This window comes from Euprymna scolopes, chromosome 30 (genome assembly GCF_053919585.1).
Source record: "Euprymna scolopes isolate OS-2025 chromosome 30, ASM5391958v1, whole genome shotgun sequence".
NCBI lineage: Eukaryota > Metazoa > Mollusca > Cephalopoda > Sepiida > Sepiolidae > Euprymna > Euprymna scolopes.
The window spans coordinates 36,629,033-36,651,129 of NC_136511.1; the positions used below are offsets into that span (position 1 = coordinate 36,629,033).

At 32.9% G+C, this 22,097-nt stretch overlaps 1 protein-coding gene across 1 annotated transcript in view; it reads right to left on the minus strand.

Moving 5' to 3' along the window:
• Positions 1-2,327: 2,327 nt before the first annotated feature.
• The window catches only part of LOC145254744 (hemocyanin G-type, units Oda to Odg-like), a 67,981-nt gene continuing 48,211 nt past the window's right edge, over positions 2,328-22,097 (minus strand). The window contains exons 11-13 of the mRNA XM_080113483.1: positions 16,801-17,383; positions 9,495-10,706; positions 2,328-2,391 (exon numbers count right to left, since the gene is read on the minus strand). Of these exons, the coding sequence (XP_079969609.1) occupies positions 2,375-2,391; positions 9,495-10,706; positions 16,801-17,383 (1,812 nt within the window). The 3' untranslated portion in view covers positions 2,328-2,374. The remainder of the gene's footprint in view (positions 2,392-9,494; positions 10,707-16,800; positions 17,384-22,097) is intronic.

Here is a 22,097-nt window from a genome sequence, read left to right on the forward strand (position 1 = left end):
TAGGAGAACGTTAAAATAAATCAGTTGATGTTTGAAATACTTGTTGCGTTTGTGAATCAAGGGAGATGACTATTCAAGCAAGGTTTTTTTTTTTTTTTTAATTATTGTTTTTCTTATGTTTTAAACTTATATTATAAAAGCGGAGCTCAATTCCAGTCTATTGTTTAGTGTGGGAGTATTTTTTGAAATAATTAAAGATTCTAGGATACGAAGTTGACCTACGTTTCTTGAAGAAGCAAGAATGTTGATGTGAAAATCTGGTTCTGAATTAATGCAAGTGCGAATATGTTTATAGAACGACGAAGCAGTAGTGTTTAAGTGCTCTTTAATGCGGTGATGAAGCAATCTGGTAGTGCTTCCGATGTAAGATGCACTGCATTTAGCGCATTGTAGGTCGTAAACAACGTGGTTCTTAAAGCATAAACCTGTGTGTGATATTGGGCAATTAGAGAGTGAACAAGGGGAAGGTGTATGCGATGGATGTTTTCGGTTGAGCTGTTGTCTTAAAGTAGATCCAGTGTGGATGAGTTGAATGTTGAGCCCCTCGCTGCGGATGGCTTTTCGGATTGAAGATGAGATTTTGTCACTGAGGAAGGGTAGTTTTAGAAAACAATTGTTAGAGAAGGGTCGGGTGTTGCGTTTTTTCTTTTTAAGTGAGGATAGGATCGTATTAGGGTAGCCGTTTAGTGAGAGGGTCTGTAGGAAATTGTTAGTGTGTGTATGTTTGTCGGAGATGTTAGTGCATTTGTCTTGTATGCGTGAGATTTCGGCATGTGCGTAGTTTAGTTTGTCCTTGAGAGGTAGCGCAGATTTGAAATGTACGAAGAGGCGTTTGCTGGCGGGTTTTCTGTAGAATTCAGTGCATATGGCACCATTTTTTTTTATTTGTATTTTAAAATCAAGCAGAGAAACCTTGCTTGAATAGTCATCTCCCTTGATTCACAAACGCAACAAGTATTTCAAACATCAACTGATTTATTTTAACGTTCTCCTAACGTCATTTTTTGTTCTATATTTCGCGGTATCACGTGGCAAACTCTGCGGCTACTTTTCCAATTTTGAACACTCTTCCGCTGTCTTCTCTTGAAAATGGACTAATAAGTCTGAAATATATTGAGATTTATATAACCATTGAATACAACAGAAAAAAAAAATTACTGTTGTTTAGAGTTAAAATTTGTGTGAAAAAGAAAAAACAAACAACAAAAAAAAGAACTTTATTTCTTTTGTTTGCATTTAATTTTACTCTATATAAAAAAAAAATCTCGCATTGTTCTTGGCTTTTAATTTTACCTTATAATATATATATATATATATATATATATATATATATATATATATATATATATATATTGGTTTTATTGATCTTTATTATAAAGCAAAGTATACATATTTTATATTCTATATTTATTCCCGCCATTTGTCATTGCTGGTTTTGCATTATCAGGTTGGACTAGCGTTTAAAAGAGATATAAACATAAAATATACAAAACCAACGGTGACAACGGCATATAATATTGATGATGATGATGATGATGATGATGATGATGATGATTTTACACAGTTTTCTGCTTGATTCCTTCCGCTGATTGAAGTTTTCACACTGTTCTCTGTCTCCCTGTTTTTTCTATTGAACACATTTAGAGACGGCCCTTTTTGCCTCCTTTATTTCGATTCATATCTTTGATTCTACGTTTATATCCCGATTGTCACTGCTGGTTTGGTCTTATGAGAAGATATTAAACACCTCATCACGGTAGCCCTCCCCCACAGTTGCTGTCACTTCATTCTGTACTGATGATGTTCTCAAAGCGACGATAACGTTTTGTCCTTAAATGCGCTGTATCGAACTTACTTTTGTGGATATTCACTGTCTTAACTGCAAGTTGCTTGTAGCCATATCAAGCATGATCTTCCACGCCTCTCTATCAAATTCTAAACCGGAACTGACATCTTACTTCAAATACCTTCTACGTCACATGATTAAACTAACAAGTCAGATATGAAACCGCGAATGATCTGAAAGATAGTTACACACCTGTTACACCCAATGGGCCGATCTATACTTAACTGCCGAAGTATATATTCCTGCAAAGTAATAGGTAACAGGTGTTTAACGAAAAATAAACAGAAAGATCGGGTTAGGGTTAAAATAAGGGTGAGAGTGAGAGTAAGGGTTAGGGTTAGGATGAGAGTGAGGGTAAAGGTTATATATAGAAAACCGTAACGAAAAAATAATGACTTTTCATATATAGATACTTGTAAATGTCATCGATAATTCGATCGATAGTAAAAAGATAAAATGCAATAAAAAATAAAAAAATAAATAATTAGCGAAACTTTATATTCATTTCTAAACATTCGTCTCATGATGTCAGCGGCGTTGACCACCTGAAAGGTAAAAGGATAACAACTGTTATTAGTTTTTATATAAGCCAATGAAGCAATAAAAAACTGTATATAAACACACACACACACACACACACACACACATACATACATATATATATATATATATATATATATATATATATAAATATATATATATATATATACTAGCTGTACCCGGCCACGCGTTGCTGTGGCTCAGTTTGTAAAAATGGAACACATGTGAAAGTAGAGAAAAGTTTGATTCTTTTTTTCAAGGGAATGTACAAATTATTTTTTTAACAGATGTTAAGAAAATAAACAGAAAAATACTTCCATCATTAATTATGCAAAAAAATAAATAAAATGTTGATTTAGTGTTTCAATATGCTTATAAATTACGATAAAACTTGCTGAGTATGCACTGTTTTACGGTTGTTGTAAAAATGGAACGGAAACTTAAATTTCTCTTCATTTTAATCTTTCTTAATTTTTTAATTGTGCCCTCCCCAAACGAATATAATCAAAACAGTAACATTCAACAATTGTACTTTATGTATATGAAACAAAAAATATTTATTAAAAAAAAAATTTAAAAAAAAAAAGTTAATAACGAAAGGGAAATAATTCCATTTTTAAACGAGAAGTCAGTTTACCTAACTTACTGTATTAATGCTATTTTTTAAGCAAGAAAAAAAAGGTAAATATCCAGATACGCTACTACAGAACACCGACCACTCTAATTTGTTTTTTTTATAGGTAATTGAGGTCGCTGACAACGAATCTGATAGTCAAACTTGGGGCAAATTTACCGTTTGCATGGTATTTACCCCTGAACCCACGAACTTCTTTCCACCATTTTGCAGCTTCCGTTTATGCTACGCGCATGCACGCTGTAGCATAAACGACTGCTTCACCAAGCAAACTACGTTGGGGGGGAGGGGATTTTTTTTTTCCAGGACATAGAATTTTCTAATTTTCAAAAATACATTATAGCGCTTTTTGGGTGGAAAATTTAAAATTAGCTGAAAAAGAAATGAAATAAGAAAAGGAAAGCACACCAAGTTGGAGTAGGGGGGGTAATTTATCTGTTGTTGTTTTTTTACCAGGAATATCGAATTTTCAAATTTTCCGTAAGTAACGCACCGACATTTACCAATTAGAACACCATTTAACATTTTCCGAAGATTTTACTTTGTACATTGGGGGCGCGAGCAGGGGGGGGCGGATGTGATGTTAGAGTGGTCGGTGTTCTGTAGTAGCGTATCTGGATATTTACCAAAAAAAAATATTTAGGTTTGGCTATAAATTTCTAAACTCATTTCACCCTAAATAATTTAGGTGACTGAAATAGGAATCTAATTGAATATTTAATTTCCTGAATAGTATACGATAATTCATTTTTCTTCGAGTTATATCGAATACATTAATACGGACTTTAGGGGCTTTTTTCGTAATGTTACTGTAAAAATTATTTTTTATTGTTACAAATTACGATGCTTTAAAAAAGCAAAAATAAATTCTTGCGTTTTTTATTTACTACTGAAAACCATAACTTTAGTAAAGGTATTTTTTGTTTAAACAAAATAAAACATTTTCACTAAGAGTTAAGTAAAAAAAAATAATTAGTTCATTATATTCTGCGATCATTATTTGAAAAATACTGCAATTTTCATTAAAATTCGTTAATTTCCTGATTTTTGGTGAATTTTTAAGTAAAGGGAGGAGTCAAAATGTGTATACACTTTGAGCGTCGGCATTCATTTTGCGACCACATGTGGTTAATTTAAATTAAAGTTCAATCACATGGTTACATTATCAATAATAATGTAATTAAACCCATTGAAAATTTACCGATATTGTAAACACATTCTGTTTACATTAAGCCTGTGGTGATTTTTAGTGATGCAATGTTGTCAACTGAGATTTAAAAAAAAACCCGCGAGATCAGGAGAAAGAAATGTCCAGAAAATCGCTAGATTTTTAACTTATCGTCTGAAATTTTCAAAAATCGCTAATTCCCCCCCCACCAAAAAAAAACTCCATAATGTTCCGTCTTTTCTCACTATGGGTTTGTATTACTGTACACATAGATTCGAAAAAGTTGTCAAAAAACAAATATATAACAAATAAATGTTATCAAAGGCAAGATAAGTTACTTTTCTACCTAACTGGATATATTTTTCGTGTTTTTATTCAATGTAACATGTTTATTCAGCTCGAAAACCATACAGTGTTTACCGATGTATTGGAACATTCAAGATGGAGTCTGATTCTCTCTTTAACACGGTAAGTTTGGGAAAAGATGTTATAAATAAAAAAAACGGATAAAATACTGTTAAAAACTCGCTCAATACATGTTACTGTTACATAGGTTGACATATATTCGGCGGGTTTTTAATAGTATTTTGTATAGTTTTTTATTTATAACACCTTTTTCCAAACTTACGGTGTTAAAGAGGGTGTGAGACGCCATCTTTAATTTTCGAATACATCGGTAAACACTGTATGTTTTTCGAGCTGAATAAATATGTTACATTGAATAAAAACACAAAAAATATATCCAGTTTGGCAGAAAAGTAACTTATCTTGCCTTTGATAACATTTATTTGTTATATATTTGTTTTTTGACAACTTTTTCGAATCTATGTGTACAGTAATACAAACCCCTTCGGGGAGATTGGAATGCCCCCCACCTAAAATGTACTTGGAAAAATCGATTTTATAGTGAGATTTAAGAATGGTTAGTCGAAAAAAAGGTGAAAAACAAAACAAATAATCAATAAATAATTGTTACCAAAGGCAATAAATGCTACTTTTTTTTTTTACTTACATGAATGAGTTTATTTTATGTTTTAAAGTATTTTCAAGCGAATCTAATGCGGGTGTGTGGGTGCCAAATATCTCCAGATTTTCTAGAATTCCCCGCTAGATTGCAAACGAAATCTCCAGATCTAACAGGAAAACCGCTAAATTGTAACACTGGTCACGTGACAGGAAGCGGTAATAAATAATTGTCCCTAAATAAAAAATGGCCTCTCGATACAAAGAAAAACACCTATTTAACATAGAAAAATTAAGTGCAATGTTATAATTAAAAAGGAATATATAAAAACACACATGGATATAGTACACATATTATACCAAAACGTGGAAGCCATCCGTCCAGTGGTTTTTTAGACAATTAATTCCGAACGAACCAACAGTTACATTTTTATATAGATAGATATATATAACTACTTCATTTACTCACATATAATTAATATACGAAAGTATAAATTTATGCGTAAACTTTAAGTATTTACTTCAAAAGTGCTCAATACGTAGGTAGAACTAGTTAGTAAGTTATAAAATATATATGGCGATTAACCTACACTGAATATTCCGCGTTTCATCCACTCTAGGACTCGCATACAGAGTCCTAGAGTGGATGAAACGCGGAATATTCAGTGTAGCTTAATCGCCATATATATTTTATAACTTACTATATATATATATATATATATATATATATATATATATATATATATAATTATTTTCTACTATAATAATTAAATACCTACAGACACTAGTGATTCATCCTTTCGGGAATCTTCAGTACAGTGTGTCACGATTAATACCAGTCGAACGATTCGAACCCCGTATCACGAGACATCTCTGGCACGATTAGCGGAGACCTAATCCATTCGGCTACCATTAACCGCTTGAAATAACGTTGAATTTTAAACATCTTAATTTTAAATGTTAATTTACGTCAGTCAGACAGTGATCTAATCGTTATACGATTATCTACGCATAAGAGCTAAATTGACCAACTTTAATTGAACTGAAAGTGCTCAACGATAAGATACGAATTTCTTAAAGGGGCTGTCATAATCATTTTCTACTATAATAATTAAATAACTACAGACACTAGTGTTTCATCCTTTCGGGAATCTTCAGTGCATATATATATATATATATATATATATATATATATATATATATATATATATATATATATATATATATGTGCATATATATATTATATGTATATATATATATTATATGTATATATATATATATATATATATATATATATATATATATATATAATTAAATAGGTTAAATCGCAGATTAGATAATCAAATGAGATGTCTTATTAAATATTACAGCAATATATTTTCCAAACGATCCTAGCCAAAAAAAAAAGTAAAGTTCAATATATAAAAAGTAGAACACAGTATAAATGTAAGAATTGAACTTAAATTCTGTAGATTGAAATATACATAGAAGTATATCACAATTTGAGAATTTATTGTTTGAGACAAGGAACATATGGGAAAAGAATTATATGGATTTTCAATAAGGGATCATATTATCAGAGGAAATGAAATGCAATTAGCAAAATTATCTCTACAATTATATAAATGCAACTTTGTCTGTGTTTGTATGAGTTCGTTCCTTATAGACTCCGAAACGGCTGAACAGATTTTTTTTTGAAATGTACAGAACTTCAGTGTATAAGTCTGGGAGTGATTTTAGTTAAGTTTTGTCTCAAAATATCCCCGATAATTATCGATAATCGAAATCGTTATTTTAATTCATCTATGATCAGTAAAGCCATTTTTCCATGTCATCGCTTTGCAACAATGATAGAATAACGGGCCGTGAAAATTCTACTGTTGGTAAGTTGATAGTGTGTTTTTTTTGTTTGTTTGTTTTTTTTTATTTTGATTGCATGACGTGGTCTGTAGGTTCAAATCTCGCACGTAAATTTCTTAATATTTTTTTGTTCGTTAACTGGAAAGAAGTTTATATAAAATAATTTTATAAAAGAAACAGCATGTTCTCTGGGGGTGCAATATAGAATAACATATTTTCGACAAGTTATTCCGGGGCAATTTTACGGATTTCGATGACAATAAAAATATAGGTGTGTGAAATATTCGTTGATGATCATTCAATTCCGGGTAACGTGGGTTTCCCTGCTAGTCAATAATAAATAAACACATTTTTAATACATAGTTACCAAGCCTGTTATAAGTTCTGCCTTGTGACATACGTATTAAAGTATTTTGTTTCAGAATCTATGTATCATAAATAGATGAAAAAAATGTTTAGTATTCAATGTGATAATTATACCAAATATGATATTAAAGCATTATTTTATTCATATAACAATTCTCTGACATTTGTTGTTTACATTATATATTCCAGAATAAGAAGACGCGTTCATAATAACTTCAGAAACCACAGAACAGTTTTTTTTATCATGACTATTATGAAAACTATATAAAAACGGATACCCCAGTACCTTATTAAACTTAGCAATTTTTTGTTTCCGTTAGCAGAGTTAAGTATCGATTTGCAAATGATTCGTAATTAGATTTTTAAATCACCCATGCTGAAGATCGAACTGATTACAATTGGCATTTAAATCCGTTACGCTACGGGTCCCAGCGGATTTCTACCCGGTAATGGATGACACAATAATAGCAACCTATCTACTCAGATTACATAAATGTTCCGTTCGAAATCCTGTACAAACTCACGTTAAGAAGCTCCTGAAGAAAGTCGTAGGGTTTATCGGCTGAATTTTTGTGAGAATTATATCCAGTATTCGTATTATTTGGATTCCACGGACTACTATTATCATCTTCAGTATTATTTTCACAGCGTTTTGGTCGATGTAACCTCCGATCTCATTCAGGTGTATCGTGTCGAACTCGGGAATATTTCTGCCGATCTCAGGAATCTACACGGAAACTTATTTAATTCACTGGGGTAGCATGCTCTTAGAATGCTTTCGTTCCCTCAACCATGACTGAATAGAAGTCCTAAGGAATTCGAAATTGTATCTTTGGTGGCGCACACTGACGATTGAACCTTCAACCTTCAGAAGCAAGTTACTTTTACAACTGAATTTTCGCAATTATTCTAACAACTGCTCCACAGTTCCTTGCAGACAATTCTAGTACGAATTTTAGGAGCCGTCAATCTCTTTTATTTCTAGATATAAATATCACTGTACACATTATTAATAATCTATATATCCATAAAAGTGAGAATGTGTGAGTGTGAGGACACTTCTCAACCTATATACTCAACTAATTTTTGATCTACAGATTCAAATTTTGGTATATAGTCTATTCAGACATGTGGAAAACTTTTTATTTGGTTTTTTCGTTTAATTTTAGGCACAGCAAGAGAGTGAATCAAATTGTTGAAAGTTATTGCAGTGAGGTGAACATTTATGGCGAATGTTTTACTTAAGGGGGGCATAAATAAAATATCAATCAAGCACCTGCAATAAAAAAAATAAATTATTTTAAATAGGGATCGAGCAAAGACAAGCTCAGGCCGTCTCTTGTATGTAAAAGAGGAAGTAGGGAAATGAAAAAATCTTTGCCATCTAGATTTCGAAGTCGTTATTTTTGTACCCTGTCAAAGCAAGAAAGTGTATTCTTAGCAGATATGGCAACACTACTCAACTAAGGCAAAAGTAAATACACCTGTATTGAGTTAAACAACTATCATCATCATCTAATAGGTCAAAATTAAAAAAATTGTTACATGGGGGGGGTCGGATTTTTATCTGTTTGTCAACTTTTTCACGGCTGCGCATGCGTGAATCGTTCCCATGACAGATTACTTATATTAAGAAAAAGTTGGTTTGCAAACACTTCTTAAAATCGTAACAAGCTGGCCTAATGGTTATCATACTTGACGCATTATCTTTAGGTTTTAATTTCGATCTCAGCTCGAGCATTTTTTTTTTACTTATAAGAAGTGAACTGCTTAGAAAAAAACATACTACTCGCATGCACATGTCTTAGTTTCTTTGGGCTTTTTTTTACTTTTTTAAAAAAATAATTTCATGTTATGATTTACACGTAGAGTATTTCTGTTTATAATAAATAAGCATTTTACGTTAATTAAAATATGATATGCATATTTTACGATTAAGCAATGCTGGGCGGCTTGCTAGTATTAATAAATGGTTAAAACCGAAACGTGTAAAAATAACACTCAAGATGAGAACAATAGTCCGAACATTCCAAATAATGCAAATTAGTAATCATCACCTAAAACACCTGGATTTGTAATAAATTATAAGTAAAGGAAAACGTAAAAAATTCACTTACCTGTTCCGGGTCGGAACATGACTGTTGGCGGAGAAAATAAATTGGAAGGCAGTTCTCTTCCATCGATGCCAATAATGGTTACTTTGATGTCAAAATCATCATGGACATCGAGACGCAATTGTAATAAACTCTTGGAGATGTCATACAAGAAGAGTCTGTCAAACGCCCAGAACATTTCGTGTTCTCCTCCCAAAATGGCGAAAGTGCCAGCAAATGTACACTCGCCGTCTTTGCGGCAAACATCAAAGGTAACATCGGCCGATCGTCCAATCGTTCTCAAGAGGAATCCAGCAAAAACTCTGTCTTTCTCCTGATTCTTCTTTAATTGCACGTTCAATTGAGAAATGGTCATTCCATCAAAGATAAGGTTGTCGTAATCGTAGTGCAGGCCGTGGTAGTCAAATGATTTGAATCCAGTCGCGTGATCGTGTGTTTCAGCGTTGTCGTTGCTTTCAGAGCTGAAAGGCATCAATGGTTTCTTTAATTTGTTGATCTCACAGTTGGCCGTGTTATAAGGCAACCCTCGGTACTTTTGAAGAGCCTGCCAAATAGCCCAGATACGATCTGTGTTGGAGTGGTGCAAGTAGAAGAGGGGATCGTAGGAAGTGTAGTGGAGTGTCGACATGCCATACGGACTGCTGCCTCCTACCCAAGAATGGATGGCGTTGTGGCCTATCTCGAATTGGATTTCAAAATCGCAAAAGTCAGTCTGTTCGAGAGCAAATGCTATTTGTCGGTAGAAGAATGAATGGTCATCTTGTTCTGGGTCATCGAACAACTGTGGTCTTGGTGCTCGTGTTGTGTCGGTATTGGCCACATCGATGTGAGCATGGTGGAATGGATTGTTTTCAGTTCGAGTGACTAATGTTGGCAAACTGGTGAATGCTGATGTCCAATCCCAATAAGGAATACCAATGGTTGCACCTTTGTTTTTCATGGCGTCTTCCATTTGTTTGACGAACAGTCTGTGCCAGTGAGGGAAGGTAACCATTCCGTGTTGGCAGCAAGCGTATGCTGTTCCGTTGGAGTAGTGGCAGCTGAGTGGCATGCCGTGGAAAGCGGCGATCTTCTGGTAACCATGTTCGCCTTTGTCAGCTTGTACAGCGGCCAAGGCGTCTTTCAAGTTTTTGATTTCTGAAGGTGTCAAACTGTTCACGTTCTTTCTAACCATCTTTCCATGGACAATGGTTTCGGTTTTTCGCTTTAAAAATCCTACAAAAATAATTTAAGACATGATAATCGAGTATATAAAGGAGAGTATTCTGTGTGCATGTAATAATATGTAAAATAAACAAAACATTCATTCTTTGACCATAAAGTGACGCAGATTTCGGCATGGGTTGGCGATAGATTTGTCAGAGATTTTATATACTAACTATTATATATTTTATATACTAACACTTATATATTTCTCAATTAATTACTTCTCTCATACCGACTCATTCCTTGATGAATCCATATAAAGGAGAACTGTCTTTGTATGAGTGTTTGTGTCTCCAAAAAAATGAATGGGTTGGGTGGGGAATAAAGGGTGTGGAGGCACGATGAAATGGGGTAGGACTAAAAAGAAACGGAATAACAGAGTTGAGAAAATAGAAGTTTCAATTCAAATATGTTGCCCCGGGTAACGGCGGATAGCCCTGCTAGTCTGCATATTATACGAAGATATATGCATATGTTTATGTCTGTACTGTCACTGTTGGTGTTATATTGTTGGTCTCTGAGAACACCGGAGAGTAAACTATATGATTATTATTATAATTGTTTGAGATGTTTTTCAGCTGAATAATATAACAAGATTGCTAATGTTGGGATTTTTATCATAACAGACAGTCAGGAATTTTAGTTAACAATTATGTTTTCACTTGGAAATGGAATTTTAGAATCAATAGCAAGTTAGGAATGTAAACTGACAATTATAATAACTTTGAAATTCTTAGATAAATAGAAATACGATACAACAGATCAGGTGATGATTAAATAATAATGATGTAATTAAAATGGAAGATAGTTTGATACACACGTAGAGTTTAGTCTAGAGATAGTCGAATGGAAGCAATCGGGGGTAAAACGTCCTCACATGTTAAACACCTGTTATATACATATCAACTCGAGTAGGATTTTGAACACTGGACGATTTCAAACAATAGAGAATCTAGACGATCACGAACATTAAAGACTCTCATATATATATATATATATATATATATATATATATATATATATATATATATATATATATATATATGCGTTTGGAAGCTAAATCATAATGCAATATTATAAAAATAAACAAATATTTTATTTGTAAGAAATTTATAATTTTGTGCATTTTTTCTTTCTTTTTATTTTTTTCCTCTTCTTTCTCGTCGTGTTATGAGACGATATCCAGAAATATTTCTCGATAGTTTTTTGTAAATATTGAATGATAAGAGGATATCGTTTCCGAAACGATCGTACATATAAACATAATTTTTGTTATGTTTCTCCCTATGAAAACTAAATTGGTAATTTCACACAATTTCTATATATAGCTCTAAGTAATTACATCTATTGAGCTTATCATAACTGCAATACTCAGAGCACAGCACCTTTAAATCTATTTTATTTAGACTTTGCTCATTAAGACCCTGTCTATTACTCTCTCTCTCTCTCTCTCTCTCTCTCTCTCTCTCTCTCTCTCTCTCTCTCTCTCTCTCTCTCTTGATTTTTTTTTTATCTTGATTTAATTTGAATAAAACAAAATGCGTATAGGATACGTTTGAAAATCACAACGCAATATCATGAAAAAAATATTATATTTGTTTGAAATTTATGATTTATATATTTCGGAGTATAACTCCATCCTCAGAATTTTGTGCATTTTTTACTTCCTTTTTTTTTATCCCCTCTTCTTTCTTGTCATATTGTTAAGTTGGAGAAAAGAACAAAATCAGTAAAACTCCGCGTGTTGCATCTCAGCAGTCGTATTTTTAAGTACCGGAACGATGCGTTGGTTACGCGTGATTAATGATAGAAGCTTTGATTTAATTTGAATAAAATAATATACGTATATATCGTTCCGGCGGTTCATAATACAAGCGCTTAGATACAGCACGCAGACTTTTACTAACTGAGTTTTTCACTTTTCTCCAACTTAACAACATGACAAGAAAGAAAAGGAAAAATAAAAAGAAAAAATGCACAAAATTATAAATTTCAAATAAATAAAATATTTGTTCATTTTCATAATATTGCGGTGTACTTTGGCTTTCAAACGTATCCTATGCATATATATATATATATATATATATATATATATATATATATATATATATATATATATATATATAAATATATATATAAGCCTGAATCCTAGAGTGGATGAAACGCGGAATATTCAATGTAGCTTAATCGCCATATATATTTTATAACTTACTATATATATATATATATATATATATATATATATATATATACTCAACATCCTAGACGACCATAGACACTGTCATGAATATATATATATATATATATATATATATATATATATATATATATATATATATATATGCGATATACATTATTAATTATATAGACGACACAGACACATTGCTTAAACAAGTGTTATATATCCGCAGTATATAACAGATCACGATTTGATTATAGACTCGTTATAAAGATGACTATATAACATTGGGTTTTGAAATCCATATCGTGGTCATGAACATCTGATCTAAAGCGCAATGAGCTTTATTGTAAAGCAGCTTTCGTAAATCTTGCGATTCTTGCCAGATGGTCAAACTACAATGCAGTAAGAGGATACAGTATAAGATTGTAACAATATATGTATATATATAGTAAGTTATAAAATATATATGGCAATTAAGCTACACAGAATATTCCTCGTAGCTTAATTGCCATATATATTTTATAACTTACTACCTAGCTCTACATACGTATTGAGCACTGTTGAGGTAAATACTTAAAGTTTACGCATAAATTTATATTTTCTGTATATGAATTTATGTGATTAAATGAAGTAGTCATATATAAATATATATATATATATATATATACACACACACACACACAGTATATATTGTTACAATCGTATACTATATATCAAGAAAAAATAAATATGAAATAAATTATAATTAAGTTTATAAAATTTATAAAAATGTATATGGTTAAATTTATATTTCACTTCAATACAGAAAACATGTAGAGATGACGATATTATATTAATACTTTATACAATGGCATTTCGAAGCTTAACGTTACTCGTCAGAAGAGGCGAAAGGAGCTAAGGTTAAAGATATATATTTACGACGTCTAGCATATGTTATATTAGCTTAGAAATGGAATATTTATATTGAAAATAAAATGAAATAAGATATAGGGGGGAATAGGCTATTTACAAGTATTACTTTTTATTGTCTTTTTCATTGGATTTATCGGATGCAGGCGTAACTATCATCAAGCGTAACAATGCGACTCAAGGAAGATACTGATGAAAATATTTAAATAAAATAAAATCACCAAAAAAACTTTATAACGAAAATAAAAAGAAACAACGACCTACCGTAACAATTTCTGTGTCATTCTTGTAAACAAATTTTTGAAAGTGAAAAATTAAACTTGCATTTTTCAACCAATTTTTTTTTTTGGTCAAATAAAACTAAACAAAACTAACAAGAAAATCAATTTCTTCGTGTTTCATATAATTTTTAACAATTTTTTTTTTTTTGCATTTTTTTCTTTATTTTTGTAAGTAATGTAAAAACAAACTTATTTTTGTTAATTTTTTCCTGTAGAGTGGGGCTGGGTAACCGATTTTACAAAATTAAATTAAATTAAGACAGCTGGGATATTCCCTTAGGATGAGGTACACTTTTCTACGGTCGTGTCACATGATGTCAAAGTTCGGTGAGAAGAGACAGCCGATGTGGAAGAAACTTCGCCAACTGAGTAGCTTTCCGATATATGTTTTAAGATGGAGGCAAAAAGATCATTACCAAATTTCTGTCTTCATATAAATCCGAAAAGCTAACTCTCGAGAAACTTTCGGCTAGTCCCGTTAATTTCTAATACCTTCAGTCTGTTCTTTTGCCGCGCATTGATAAGCGTCTTACGTAATATTACAGTCAAACCCGAGCGCATGACGTCATGTTACGTCTGTTAGTTACATCTGGTTCAAATTCTGCACAAGTACCGATTTGTCGGATTCTATGACATTGGAGCAGATCAGAGGATTTATCGAAAACCACCCGAATGTCACGAACAGTGAGCTGCTCAAATAACTTTCAGCACAGCACGTTGAATTTACTAATTCCGTCGATGTAATCATGGTTTTTATCTATATATATAAAAACGAAAATGTGTGTTTGTATGTATGTGTTTTTGTTTGTATGTATGCATGTGTGTTTGTATGTCTCGCAAAAACTTTCCACACGGATTTTTACCAGATTGGTATCATTTTAAACTTCCAACCTTCGCCCGACAAATATCGAAATATTGACCAAAAACGTTAATTTTTCCACCCTGAAATCATCACTTTTCTACCGGGGGGGGGTCAGAAAAACCCGTCCTCTCATGACGAGTTCGGGTCTACACATGCGCAAAGACTTCGGAACCTGATTTAGTTTAAAGATTTAAAAAAAAAAAAACGATCTAATTTTGTGGACGTCCTCTTAGCTCCGAATCGTGGTGTGAGATGTCTTTCTTTTTTTTTTCGATTTTTAAAATTTTAATATTGAAGCAGGGTTATTTAAGCCATTTTTCACGTAACGTTCGTTTTTCTGTTTCGCGTTTACCTTACGTTAGTTTTTTTACTTCGCTTATTCTTATATTCTTAGGTTTTCATTAACACCCCCACCCCCATCGGACACACACACCCAAAAATACCCGGGCAACGCCGGGTACCCCCCCCCCGCTAGTTATAAAATAAAGCCGGATCGATGCGAGTGGACTTAGCTAGCATGATGAGTCGACTAACTTGGGTAGCGTATAAGGATGTCGAGTTAAGAGAGGGTTCAGCTTTATAAGTACATTTAGCAGAATTCTTTATTGACGCACTGAGTAACCTCTTAATTAAAATTCGCTAACTTCATCGAAAACTCAAGACAATGTTCGACTGCCGTTCCAAATGGGAACTTTGATTACAGACAAGAACAGATGATAACATTAATTTTTTTATGAGTCAACGTTAAATGAATATATTTCCTATCCCGATATCTACTATTATATAAAAGTCACTGTGTGTGTGAGCGTGTGTGTACGTTCCTTCCTCATAGTTTCCGAAACGGCTGAGCCTATCTTTTATAAATTTCACACAAACTTAATTTATATGTCTGGCAGTGTTCTTAGATATATTTTGTACAGAAATTCATCCGATAAGTATCGAAAATTAAAAAAGAAATCGATCTTAAAAATAGGTTTTCTCTCTTATAGCTAAAAAAAATTATTTTTACAGGGGAATATTTTACGTTGCACCGACAACCGAGAGATAATAAAATTTCAGCAAAGCATTTCTTCTTAAAAAAAAAAAAATGAAGCAGATTTATTATAATCTGGAGCTTAGTGTTAGAGGATTCGACTACACATCGAATGATCCCCTGTTCAAGCCCGCGTGTACCTCCCGATTATATTTTAATTTTTCTTATTAATAAGTTCAATTTACGATAAAAGAAGAGGCATTATTTAAAATCGCTGCAAATCATTTCTTCGTTTGCATATTTAAAAAATAAACATTAATCAGAAGTAACTTTTCCGGGGCATTCATCGTCAAACCCAAATATCAGCTGACGTTATACTGTAAACAAAGACAGATGGAATTTGATGAGCGACATTTTCATTATCATTTTTTTTTTTATGCGAATTAGTCAACCGGGCAAATTATTTCTCGTAATATTTAATATTCAATAGAGGACTGATTTTATAATAATACATGCACAATCTGCAAAAATTAAAATAGCATGTTTAAGCGTATTGTACGACAGGGCAACGCCGGCTGGCAGCTAGTGAAGCTAATATATTTTCTACCGTATATGTTATGTCAGCAGATGAAAGACCGACGAATATATTTTCAGTCACTGCAGACCGACGAATATTTTCCTACGATAACAAACAAATATGATATTTCCGATGGTTATAGAACGGAAAATCTATTTCCGCAGCCGTTATATTTGGAATTTAAGCTTAACTGACCGAAAAACCTGCTCCTTCCAACTAAAACGCGGGTGACCGACTTACGGACCGACCGGATGTAGAGATGCTTGGCCGTATCTAATAAATAAATAAAAGAACAGAAAATAATTCTCTTTTTACTTACTTTTCTCGGGCGTGTAAATAAGCGAAGGTCTTGGGATGACATTAGCGTCCAGTTGCTTTCCTTCCACCGACTTTATTCTGACCTTCAGATGAATCCTGCTCTCGGGTTTGAAGAGATCCTCGAGTGGGATCTCCATCCTATGGAACACACTCGTTATATCCATCCTGTAATTGCGGTCAAAACGCCACGGCATTTCTGTGGCGCTGCCGAGTATGAACAGAGCACCAGCGTCCACACAGTCAACGTCGTTACAAATGTCCAGGTGCACACCGGCTGAGGTCTGAATGCCGTGCAGCAAAAATCCGGCAAAAATGCGATGTTTCGTCTTCTGGTTTCGAATAGCCTCTTCCAGTTGTGTGGGACTCATGCCATGAAAGTCCAGATTGTCGTAACTGTAGCCGAGTCCCCGATAATCGAAAAGGTTGTTAGGGGTGGAAGCCACTCTGGTGAAAATGTTGGGATTCGAACCCCAAGAGAAGGGTTTCATGGCTATGGACATCTGATCTAAAGCACAATGGGCTTTATTGTAAGGCAGCTTTCGTAAGTACTGCAATTCTTGCCAGATGGCCCAAAGACGATCCACCTGCATTGAAAGAAACATGATTAAATTGATGCAATTAGAGAATAAATCATTGTGACAATATATATCTGGGGGGGGTAAAATAATGCAAATGATGAGTAACAAAATTTATAGTTCACATATTATTGATATCCAGGTCATCTACATCTGCCAATCCATGAGGCACACTGCTCATTCGAGCCAAAACACTGAACATTCACCATCAGACCGAATTTGAGGGGTGGGGGGACGGCGCACTCAAATGTTTACAGGCGCATCATCTGATCAATCAATTCACCAATGAACAGTCACTATATCACAGTACCTGAAGACGGCCTATGTGGGTTGAAAACGTGAGTACGTTTGGCAAATTTCTCTCGCAGAAAGGCGAAAAAGTTAATCCACCATATTAAAAAAAAATGGACAAAAAATGAATATGCAGAGCTTAGCGCCGATATTCAACCAGACCTGCATAAATGAAAGAAGGCTGCCTAATTATACGAATTTTTAATCTATCTATCTACCTATCTCTCTATCTATCTATCTATATATATATATATGTGTGTGTGTGCATATATATATATATATATATATATATATATTCGTAGCAGTATTGACGGTGAAATAAGTAACACCCTCTTCGAATCAATAAAACAACTTAGAATTAAACTAGTTATTATTAAAAATTAAATTAGCAATTTGGGGGCTGTAAATTTATTTAAATATTAATTCAATGGATTTTGTCATCTGACACCCTAAGTTCGTAGAATCCATGCTGACTTACTTATTTTCCTACTTCACTCCCTTGTCTAAATGTTTTTTTTTATCCATAAATGCAGCAGTAGACATATGCCCATCGGAGTGAAACACTCTTGGAGCCATGGATGGTTTTGCTGTCAGAATAATAATTAGAGGATATATAATATTTTATTTATTCAGACACCCAAGAATACAACGCATGAATTATATGACATGGGCAGCATAAGTGATTAATAACAGATGCGGGTTTAACCCATGGGTAATAAACCAATTCTTCGGGATTCAAAAACATAATTTATATACTTAACTTGTTAAATAAGCCATCGTAGCACGTTCTGGACCTATATGATTAAATTAATTATTAAATCATAGACGCGTTCTAGTAATTAATGAACCGTAAATATCAAACAGCCTGAATTACCTTCCTTTAACCGTTATAGGAAACAAAAATTGACCCAGTTTCAAACAGAATTAACTAGCAGTACTTAACAACATAATTGGATTATCTCCCTTCATAATTATCCTAAGAAACGATACAAAAACATTTTTCAAGTAAAATAACAATGAATTTTAAAACATTAAATAATTAAATAATAATAAGTAGATTAGAACACTTCACCCGAAATATTGTACAAGGATTTATATATATTTAATACACCCATTTTATTTATTCTCATATTCAATTAAACTTAAAACCTAAAACGGTCTTAAATCCAAGTGCCAATATAACGATAATCTATAAACATTACTTGCCACTAATACAAAACTAAAACTAACCATAACGCTTTCGAAAGGTTGTTACGGCCATAATATAAATATAGAAACAAAAATGTAAAAAAATTATTTTTATAAAAAAATCAACTACTGGGAAATAAAGGAATAGCAGGATCTAATTTAGGAACCCAACGAATGGGATATATAAAAAAAAATTTTTTAATGGCTTAGGGTTCTCTGTAGAAACTTCCAATTACTCTGTTCTTAAATAAGGATACGAAAATTAATATTAATATATTAATATTTAAATGGGCTTTTCCGTAACCACAGACAAGGTAAATGTTTCTCGCATGCTTTTCCCGTTAGGGATTTTCTACTTTTTTCTTTATCTTCAAAAAATGCTCCATTGCCGAAAGTGTGTTTATTCATAAAGTCTGACGAAATGCTGGTTTTTGAAAATTTTCAAACGATATAATGCTTGAAATTGTCGAACTGGACATGGAAACAATTGTCACATAAAATGAAATACACTTTTCGTTGTCATCAACACCTTGTCTTGAAGTCTTGATTTTGCACACACAGTATATTAATGCTCAATTATGAAATGTGATAATTTTGTAGCTTAATTCTTAAGTCAACCTTTTTTGGCTTAAAACCTATTGGTATATGAAAATTTACTGAATTACACGAATTCAGTATATTACATATATATATATATATATATATATATATATATATATATATATATATATATATATATATATATATATTAGTGATGGAACGATTCCAATATTTTTCCCGGTTCCGATACAATTACTGATTCCGTGCTGAATTCCCGAGTCCGATACAGTTACCGATTCCGATTCTCTATAAATCTCTTATTATTTAACTAGAAGATTTTTGATTTCCCTGATTTTTGTAATAACACATGTTAATATGCAGATATTTTCCTAAACGTCAAAATACACTTGTGAAGGATGATCTATTGATTTTAGCTTTACTGGTAATTTCAAATCAATAAATATTTACTATTTTATCATTATTACTAGCAATGGAAAATGTTACTTTAAACAAAATCAAATAAAAAAAAGATAATTAAAAGAATCGTTTTGGCATCAGAAAATAGGCATCAATTTTTCCAATTTCGATACCGATTCCGATACCCCAAAATCTTCCGATTTTTCCGATTTTTGATTCCGATCCTGATTAATCGTCTAAACATTCACACACACACACACACACACACACACACACACACACATATATATATATATATATATATATATATATATATATATATATATATATATATATATATATATGGTGTACAGAAAGTTGTTAGATGAGAAAATTTTCTCCCAAAATTAATCAAAATTCCATACCACCAACGGACTTTATATGCACCGGACATACCAATAACTTGGTTGCAAATTAATTATGTAATGAGGTGAGGAATGATAGATGAATAAACAGTTAGACATTTCTTTACTTGAACATACCTGCTTATTTTTTTTGTTTGTTTTTCTTTTATTTACTCTTTTGATTCTGGTCCTTTCCCCCGTTGCTTTTGGCATTTAAAAAAAAAATATATATATATATATATATATATATATATATATATATATATATATATATATATATATATATATATATATATATATATATACTGGAGTTACCAAAGTGTAAATCTTTAACAAGGCAAAACTTATCAAGATAAAGAAAAGCTCAAGACTATTAAAAAGAGCAAACAATGATATTAAATGAAAGATGAGGAATAAAAGTTACATATAACTTTATTATATCATCAGAACAATAAGGAAAAGTTATTATTTACCATTTTATTCTATTCTTTTATTCTATTCTCTTATTCTATTCTATTATTTCCATTTCATTTCTAAATGTCACTCAGCCAGTTTTTTAGGGTTTTTTTTCTATATTTCTAGTCCTTCTCCTCTTCTGATGAGAAATATTTAGCTTCGAAATGCTATGACTTAAAAAGTTTTTTTCCTTAATTTTCCCTTGACTCTTCCTTATTATTCTATGGATATAATATATATATATATATATATATATATATATATATATATATATATATATATATATATATAACTTTTATTCCTCATCCTTCATTTTATATATATATATATATATATATATATATATATATATATATATATAAAAGCTGAGAGATTCTGCACCAGCGGAAGCAATGAACCTGGATAAATCCTGGGAAATCCTGCAAACTGCGATGCATGACGCTGCAGTCACATCCTTTGGAACCAAGCGGCCGCCTTGCGAAGACTGGATGGCTGAGAATCCAGAAATCTTGGAAGCTCTACTACTGTCCAAAAACGATGCTCATAAGGACTATGTAGCAGGCCGACACGCAGCACCTGGTTCAAGCTGAAAGAGGCTCGCAGTCAATTCCAGAAAGTTGCTCGACACTGTGCAAACAACTACTGGAACAACCTGTGCGACGAAATCCAAACTGCTGTTGACTGCGGTAAACTACGTGTGATGTACCGTGGACTCTGCAAGGCAACTGGACCGAACGCAAAGAAAGTTTGCCCTTTAAAATCTACTACAGGGGAGCTCATCACTGATCCTATGAAGCAGCTTGAACGCTGGGTGGAGCATTACTCTGTACTATATGGCGAACCGCGCAACATCACAGTCACAGCTTTAAATTCCACTCCGAACTTCAACACCCTAGTCGAACTGAACAACATTCCAACTATGTCAGAACTCGAAGTAGCTCTCCAACACACGAATGTAGGGAAGGCCCCTGGTACCAACGAGATTCCAGCAGACCTGCTCAAGTGCGATAAGTTCCTGCTCCCGCACTTGTACGACCTCCTCTGCACCAGTTGGCGCAACGGGAAATTTCCAACAGCTATGAAAGATGCTAAAATTGTCACTTTATTCAAGAAAGGAGACAAAGGAGATTGCAATAACTACCGTGGTATATCTTTACTCAGTATCACCGGCAAAGTCTTTGCCAGAGTGCTCCTTCCAAGGCTCCAGCAGATTGCAAACCGCATTTATCCAGAATCGCAATGCGGTTTCTGCAGCGAGCGCTCAACCACGGACATGATATTTTTAGTGCGTCAAATCCAGGAAAAACGCAGAGAACAACGTAGACCTCTCCATATCGCATTTGTGAACCTCACGAAAGCTTTTGACATGGTCAGTAGAGATGGTCTTTTTGCTATCTTACAAAAGTTGGGCTGTCCACCAACTCTTCTTAGTTTGATGATCACTCCAT